The sequence below is a fragment of the Myotis lucifugus genome, unplaced genomic scaffold (assembly GCF_000147115.1).
Source record: "Myotis lucifugus unplaced genomic scaffold, Myoluc2.0 scaffold_2617, whole genome shotgun sequence".
Classification (NCBI taxonomy): domain Eukaryota; kingdom Metazoa; phylum Chordata; class Mammalia; order Chiroptera; family Vespertilionidae; genus Myotis; species Myotis lucifugus.
The window spans coordinates 1-8,296 of record NW_005873665.1 but is presented as its reverse complement, the minus strand read 5'-3'; the positions used below and the strand labels follow the sequence as shown (position 1 = coordinate 8,296).

At 47.2% G+C, this 8,296-nt stretch overlaps 2 protein-coding genes across 2 annotated transcripts in view; both read right to left on the bottom strand.

The window, feature by feature from the left end:
* Window positions 1-718, bottom strand: part of LOC102420966 (ATP-dependent RNA helicase DDX55-like) — a 9,006-nt gene extending 8,288 nt beyond the window's left edge. The window contains exon 1 of the mRNA XM_023749063.1: window positions 677-718. Coding sequence (XP_023604831.1) covers window positions 677-718 — 42 coding nt within the window. The remainder of the gene's footprint in view (window positions 1-676) is intronic.
* An 804-nt stretch (window positions 719-1,522) lies between these two features.
* TMED2 (transmembrane p24 trafficking protein 2) lies at window positions 1,523-6,814 on the bottom strand. Its single transcript, XM_014450546.2, has 3 exons — window positions 6,601-6,814; window positions 3,994-4,101; window positions 1,523-2,997 (listed from the first exon to the last, which is right to left on the bottom strand). Exons 1-3 carry the CDS (start codon window positions 6,716-6,718, stop codon window positions 2,873-2,875), a joined length of 351 nt encoding a protein of 116 aa, XP_014306032.1. The 5' UTR covers window positions 6,719-6,814; the 3' UTR covers window positions 1,523-2,872.
* Window positions 6,815-8,296: the final 1,482 nt, after the last annotated feature.

Here is an 8,296-nt window from a genome sequence, read left to right as displayed (position 1 = left end):
CAGCGCGCCCAGCACCCGGGGGGTTGCAGCGGCACCGGCAGCGACTCCCAGGACCCCTCCGTCACGTGCTCCATAGCGAGCGCCGCCGCCTCCGGAACGCCCGCAGTGAACACTTCCGCTTCCGACCGCTGACCGGTCCGGCCGGGAACCGTGCTCGGGCTGCGAAGTTCCGGGGAGCGGAAAGGCGTCCTCGCCGCAGGTGCCCGGGAAGCGGATTAGGGGGCAGTGAAAGCCGGCGGCGGGGGCCCCGCAGGTGCACGGCTGCCGGTCCGGCGTCCGCGCAGCCACCCGGGCCGGGGCGCCTCTCCACCCCGAGCGGCAGTTGGGCGGGAGGGATGGTGCCCCGTCTCTTTCTCCGCCGCGGGAGGCAGAGGGCAGCACAGTGCCGCGGGCTGGAGGAATGGACCCGGGCCGAGCCCCCGGTTAACAGTAGGGGACCGTGTCCGGTACGTAACAGATGTTGGTTGACTTCCTAGGAAGTTGCGATCAGATCCTAGACTAGAACCTGCCGTGTCGTCCACGTGTTCCTCTTCGCTGGGGCCCCGCGCACTCAGCGAGCTTCAGTGCCGGGCCCCGTGGGCACCCCCTTCTCCATTAATGCGCGAGGCTTCCCCTACTTCACCAGGGGTTTCCATATCATCACAGCGAGGCTTCCTCTCCTGCCAAAGCCACTCACCCACAGCGCCTGCCATGAGGGTAACTCACAGACGCGCGTCATCTCCCCACTGGAAGGTAAACCCCACGATGGGCGGTTTTCCTCTGCATCCCAGTGGCTCCCCTGGTAGTAAGTACACAGCCAGTATTTGGGGATGAATAAACATCTTAAACTAAAGGAAGTGAAAAATAAAAGGCCAAGGCAAGTTTCACTGAAACAGGTTCACCTCCTCAAAACCCCACTGAGCACTTTCATAGACGGACCTGCGCAGAGAGCTCTGAAAACGAAGCCGGAGGCAAGGGCAGCGCTGCCCCTGCGTTTGGGGCTCTGTTTACTACGTTCTGGACCTTCTCCAAGCCCATTTCTTTATTTTCAAATTAAGAATAATATCGCCCAGCGTAACGGTGGTTTTGAGGAGTAGATGAGACAGACCGTGTCGTTTAGCATCCTGCCCGGACACTCCCCGGTGCTCAGGAAATGCCAGGCTTTGTATTGCTGGCAGGCCCCCAGTGCAATGAGGGAGAGGAATCATTCCTAAAGGCAGAGGTTTGGTTTTCTGGTCACTCTTCACCTGGGAGCCTTCAGCAAATCTTTCTCTGAAACTTAGTCCCCACATCCATAATCCAACAGGTGGATGAATAAAAAATCACCCAAAACTACTTTTTCCACATGAAATAAAAGATGTTAACATTGACCCGTGGAAGAAACCACACAGGGGAACCTAAAATTGGGCTCCTGTTCACTATCATCAAGTTTACGGATATAAAAAGTAACACTCAGAAAACATGGACATGTCTCATTTCAATTATGAATAGAAAACTGGTATATAATAAATGTGAATTCATATATAAACCAGAATACAAAGACTGTTTTTAAAAAGAATTGTTTATTTACTGAACCTGGGGCAGATTCGATACACAACCAAATTTAAATTTACATATTTTAATTCAATTTTGAAGTGTTTTCTCACACACGCAGAAAAACTGGCATGCAACAGTTGTCCTAAGGTAAAACTCAGTCACCTTAAGCTGCTGCCAAGTATTTTCACCCAAGGTTGAAAAAGTGTTTATCCTGAACATGAAAACCGGTAACAAATTTAAATTAATTCTATAAAACTCGTTACTTGTAGTTTTACCTTTGCAAAGATCCAAAAAAATGTACAAGTAACTAAAATACATCAGTCACAACATAATCCTGGATCATCCCCACACCAAACCTGAGGCTCCTTCAATTTTAAACACATCATCAGAGACCAAGAGAGAGTCATTTCGTTTTATACAAAATAAAATTCACATGTGCCAAAAAAGACCCAAGAAAACAAAACCAAAACCCTAGTACTGACAGTGCTGTCGGTACCCTAATTAACAAGTGGCCAAACGCCGCTGATCAGAACTGAAATAGTGGCTGTATCTCACTCACTGCAACGAAATCCAAAAGGCTTCACCATGTGCGTGAGAAACCAGATTTCCCCAATGACGTGAACGCAGGCCTCCCACGTGCCCAGAGTGAAGCGTGTGCCAGCAGAGGAGGAACAAGAGCTACGGCAGCTGCGACACCCAGAGAACTGGCTCTACTAGAGACTCCTTACAAGGTTAGGCAGAAATCAAAAAAGGTTATTAGCTGCTGTGTCATCAATTTAGTAAAGGTGAAGTCCTAAAGTTCAAAGTAAAAATTTAGGGGGGGCGGGGAATGTTGTTGGGTTGTCTTATCTTTAACGCAAAAACAAGATAGATAAAGTCTAGAAGAACCAAGCTGGCAGCACGCTCTGAAGTCACAGAGCGGCCATTAGGTGGGTAGAGAATGTCGATTCAGACTGTTGTTTCTCATAAGAACTAAACAAAACGAATCTTTAATGACTTGAACTTCAGGATAAGGGGTCAAAAGAATGCAGTCATTTTAGTAAAGTACTACCCTGAACAAACTGCATTCTACTATGAAAACAAAAGAAGATGTAAGAAGGACTACACGCCTACATTTCATTTACAGTGTTCAAGCTCTGGAAGGGCCTGCATAATGAGGCAGAATTCAAATACATTGTGCCAATCAAATGTCAAATTCTCACTATCGCTTTCCCAATATCTATTAATCACCAAGAAACATAGGCTGTGAATGTACAATTCAGAAAATAAAAACATACGAACTAAATGACATTATTATGACCAAGATGTTTGGTAAACAGTGAATTATGAGTTTCGGATCATCAGAAAAAAGGGCTTTTTAAACAACCCTCCGGACTTCAAAAAATCTCTTCAGGTAGTAGATCTGTCCCAATGTCATGGCAACTAAAACAAGAGCTTCGAAGAAGGACCAGAGAACCACTCTGCTGTTCGTGTTGTCGTTGACTGTTGAGGATAAACAAATAAACACAATTTAACAACAATAACAGAGAAGCATGAAAAATCATCCCCTACTCTTACCCTGTGTAAAAGTAACATTTGCACACCATTCGTAGTACTCTAAATACTTTTGTCCCCAAGCAACTCAACAGTTAGAAGCAGAGAATTTTAGACTTAAATGGACCTTTAAGATTCAGAGTACAATCAAATATAATCTGCTTATTTCGTATGGGGAAGAGAGAGAGAAAGTTACTTGCCCAAGGTAACACTTCTAGGGTTAAAATCCAACCAACATTCTTTTTCCCTCACAGTGAAACGTCCCTACATTATAATCTTTTTTTTTTTTCTGAATCAGAAAATTGACTTTTAACAAAATTAAGAGATTATTTCAAGATCAGTTACCCAGAAAGCATTACTTACTAAATCAAAATGTGTACGTCTCTTTAAAAAAAAACAAAACAAAAAACATATTTATTGAGCACCTACTGTGTACTTGGCATTCGTTCTAGGTGGGGGAGATTTCTCAGTTTCATGGACCAATACTGATATTTACTACCAACCTGGAACAAGTCTCATGATTTATCCCACTCATTAGCTAAGGATTTAGTTCTTAAAGTAACAGTCATGACTATATATTTTATTCTGCTCGATTTATTTCACATTCTTTCAAGTTTCTGATCAAATTCTATAGCCTTAACTTTTTAGAATAACTAGGTAGACACAGCACTCAAGTCTCCTTTTTGAGTGAATTTTCTTTCTCCTAAACTCTAAGGGTCCCCACAAGACTTGCAATGTCCCAACAGTAAACTGGTGCCGTACAAAGCTCTACAAACACATCTACTCAAAAGATACCCTTGCACGGGTGCTTCTTAGGTCAATGCATTAGTATGATGTTTGCAAACTTCCAAACGAGGAAAATGGAGGCCAGCGGCGGTGGTGCCGCTCTGGCGTGCCCTGGCGCGAGCCCGCCGCGGGTCAGCAGCTCTGAGACCACTGACTTACTCGCTCTGTGTATCCTCTCCCGCACTTCCATGTATTCCTGCTCGTGCTTCACCGCGGTCATGGCCACTGCCAGCTCGTTGATCATTTCCTCCAGCTTGTTCTGGTGAGCTGCAGGAGGGTTGGGAAACAGTCAGCACGGCTTAGGAATCTCTTTGAAAAATACGCATAAAGCGATCAAAATCTTCCTCAGAGAAGACATACAAAAGCAGCTATTTCTAGAAATGGCTCCAACAGCATTGTGGATCCCTGATGACAACTTAATTCTCAAAGCATTTCTTTAAAGTCCATTCCTAGTAAAAAAAAATCTCTTTCAGGGTAGAAAACATACTCCACAATACTGCCTGACTGAAGGAAGACACCCTCAGGAACATCTTCACTGAACTGCTGCTCAGGGAAGCTCACTGTCCCGACTGCTTACCAAGGAGGGAGAAGGCGAAGGCGGGAGCACGAAGTATCAAACAAAGGAAGTCCCGGCAACACCCTAGTCCTGATCTATAAATATTAAACCCAAATCAAAACCTACTCATAGTAACACTCATGTTAACTGAGGAGCAGAATCAAACAGACTCTTAATCTCGGAAGCTGAGCAGAGAAAGACATTCGTGGGAAAACCCGCAGCCGCTCAACATCCGTCCAGGAGCCCAGCACCCACGTCCCTGCGGTGGAGCAGCAGCACGGCCAGTGGAAGCTCAGCTGCACGAGGTCGACAACCGGTTCTCTGTGGCCAGAAATGGGTCCAGGGGAACCAACAGCTCTGAAGAGCAGTGCACACTTGTAGTCGCACCGTGTTATGGCGATGAGGGAACAGGCAGGAAAAGATATGCCAGGAGAGTCCCTCTGGAGGGTCTCGTTACCAGTGCCGGGGACTGGGTGTCATCAGGAATTCCAGAGCGCCACAGAGGACCCCGCGTTTCCTGAGGGAAGCCCAGGGCCCGCCACTGTCAGTGCTGGGCTGCAACTCAGACCCCCTCGCTCGCTTCCCTCTGGAAGCGCAGGGTTCCTCGAGGCGGAACTGCCGACATTGGGGACCAGGTAATTCTGTTGTGAGGAGCTGCCCGGTGCACCCACCAGCCATGCGAGTCAAACTGGCTCCTGATATCGCCAAGGGGCCCTTGGGGGCAAAAATCATCCTGACGTGGGAACCACTGCGTTAGAGGAAGGCTTGACAGCTGCCATTCATTGACATTAACAAGCAAAAGCAAGAACTTTAAATACTGTGTTAAGGATTATTTAGAGACTAATTCAATATTCACATTCATCAGCCAACGATTTCTAACTACTTAGAAAGGACTAATTTCCAGAAAACAAACAACACAAAGCCCTTCAAACTCCCAATTCTTCTTGAAAATTAGCCAAGTCCTACCCTGTAAATGGCCCTGAAAAGCAAGTGCAAGAATTACTAAGTAGTATGAGCCTCTAAGTTCCAGAGACTTCAAAACCTAACCACTTCTTTAGGATATAATCACTCTACTATCTGCTCAGTACCTACAACACACGTTGTCAGGGCCATAGTATAAAATGAACCCCCACCTGCAGTGTTAACAGCCCCTCCCCCCAATGCTAATGTGCTGGCTCCTGGTAAACAATTCATCCAGAAGAATCAATTCAGGGCTCAGTGCGGGTCAGCTGAGGAATGAAAACTGATCTAGCTGCAATGTATGGTTGAAAGAACTTTTGTCACAAAATCTGGACATAGCTCTTAGAACTGTATTTTATATCCAACCAAGTTTCAAGTTAGAAAGCTTTATAATCATTAAAACAAGGCTATAAAATACTTCCTACAAAGTCAACAGAACCACTTGCTATTAACTACGTTTAAGACTTACCTGTCCGATTATAGTCGAATATTTCCACCCTTCGCATTCACTTAAAGGAAACAAACGGTACCACTAAAATGTCCATGGCTATTTTCCAGTGATATTAATTTAAAGTGACCTAACCTGTATCTCCTGTCAACCAAATAAAAACCAACAAAAAAAAACAATCACTCTAATTAGGTGTAGGGTTGTTGTTTTTTCATTAAGACAAGAAACACTCTCATGCCAACAAACAGGTTAGAAAGAAGAAAGCAGAAATTAGGTAACAGCGAGCAAAAATGTGCAAAAAGGCAGGATGCTGTCAAAAAGCAATCCACCTACCATCCCAGGTATCGCCACCACCTAAAGGAAAGTTTAACATATGAACACACAAAAAATAAAACAAAATGTTTAGCCAAACTAGTCATGTACACAAATGAGCAAACAAAGAGGAAGGGCCAGGATTGGCAAATTCAAGAACAAGCACCGAAGACCCAGGAAACCTGCGTGCTCACAGCAGCACCGAGTGCAGGCTGCTGCCGGGGCCGCTGCAAAGAACTAGAACGGCAACACGAACTTCAGAAACCGCTTTCTGTGAATTGGGAGGTCTGGGTAAATAAGTGTGTTTCACAAAAGGTTTCTGACTTTAAAGACAGAGGATGACACAAGAGGCAGGGGGGTTGGGAGGAAGAAGGACAGTGGATGAAACTAGAATAAGAAATCAAAATAAATACTCCATTCGATGATCAAAGTGAGCAGAATTCATATTCTCTCTTGGGAGGGGGCATCCACTCCTGAGGGTCCGCCTCACCTTCTGTTTCCATGTCTTGTCCTTTGGGGGCCTCCCCGATATCGATGGTGAACATCACTATCTTTGGAGTCATGGTGGACATCCTGTTGCTAAAGCAAAACTTGTACGTTCCATCCATGTGAGCAGCGAAGGTGTATTTCCCACTGGACTCCCGGTCTCCTTTGTAAATTCCTTTATTATCAGGCCCTGTAATCTGGAGGCAGGAGAGAAACGCAGATGTCAGGAAAGATGTCAAATTAGAAACGTGTGAGTGAGGAAATGTCCGCTGAGGAAATGTAAATTTCAAAATGCAGTCTTCACTTAGCCCCACCCACCGGGCTCCGGCCAGGAAACAGGCTGTGTAACTAATCACCTGTCAACGCTGACTACATTTGTCTAATTCAACCTAAATGCAAACCCCTCCGAAATGAAAAACGCACCTTACACACCGTCTCTACGTGGCCTGCTGCCTCCACCACCCACACACACAGCCACCAACATCAGAGGCGAGAAACCTCACCGGCCGCGGCCGCGTGGCTCAGCGGGCGAGGGCCGACCCGTAAACCAGGAGGTCACAGTGCCATGTGTGCCCTGACGGGGTTGCGGGTTCGATCCCCAGTGTGGGGCGTGCAGGAGGCAGCCGAACCACGATTCTCTCTCATCATGGATGTTTCTAGCTCTCTCTCCCTCTCCTCTCCTCTGAAATCGATAAAAAAAATATACTTTTTTTTTAAACAAGAAGCCTCTTTAAAACTAAGACTTCCGAGCAAGGGGCATCCCTAGGTTCCCTGGTTATTACTTCCAACCAGTGGAGGCACCCGCGTTACCTGAGAGGCCTGAGGCTCAGGGAAGGACTAGATCAGTGATGGCGAACCTATGACACTCGAACTCATTTTTTTGGTTGATTTTTCTTTGTTAAATGGCATTTAAATATATAAAATAAATATCAAAAATATAAATCTTTGTTTTGCTATGGTTGCAAAGATCAAAACATTTCTATATGTGACACGGCACCAGAGTTAAGTTAGGGTTTTTCAAAATGCTGGCACGCCGAGCTCAAAAGGCTCGCCATCCCTGGTCTAGATGGACATCAGGAGGCCAGGCTCTCGCCAACCTGGACCCAGGGCGGCCGGCCTGGCTCACCTCGCTCCCTCCCACAAGGCCCTCCACTGCCCACCGTGGACGGAACAGCTGACCCCTGTCATGTCCAGCCGCTCCTTCCAGCTGCCCTTCTGCCTGGGCTTCGGGTGCATGGCGTCCTCTGTGCCCGACTCCGCTAACTCGCTGCCACGTGGGAAACCCTTCCACCCGAGTAAGTTCATGCCCACGGGTGAATGTGAACGTTAACTCCATGTGACTCCCCGCCCCCCCCAAAAAAGTTAGAGGGGAGTCATTCCCTTGGTTTAAAAAAAAGAAAAAAGTATATCCGTTTAGGGACTGGTTTCTTAATCTCCCGTTTCTCCAGACACTTCACTGCAATCGCTCCTCTTACAATGCGAGACCCATCGCCGCCTCCGTCCGGGCGGAGGGGCTACAGGACACGTCCCGGGGAGGCGGGCACCGGCGGGTCGGACACTTGGGCCGTTTCCGGGGAAAGTAAAGAACCGCGCGCACGTCGGCCCGGCGACCTCGGGAACTTCCGATCTGCTTCCCCGAAGTTCCCACGCCGCGTGCCCACGGGGATCGCGTCGGGGCGGAGGGCAGCCGCTCCCCGGAC

What these genes read in the sequence shown, in the direction of transcription:
- TMED2 (XM_014450546.2), bottom strand. Translation starts at nt 6,718, where the DNA reads ATGGATGGAACGTACAAGTTTTGCTTTAGCAACAGGATGTCCACCATG. An exon ending in ACAAGACATGGAAACAGAAG is followed by an intron (nt 4,102 to 6,600) that starts GTGAGGCGGACC and finishes ACCCTCCTGCAG; the next exon opens with CTCACCAGAACAAGCTGGAG. An exon ending in GGAGAGGATACACAGAGCGA is followed by an intron (nt 2,998 to 3,993) that starts GTAAGTCAGTGG and finishes TATCCTCAACAG; the next exon opens with TCAACGACAACACGAACAGC.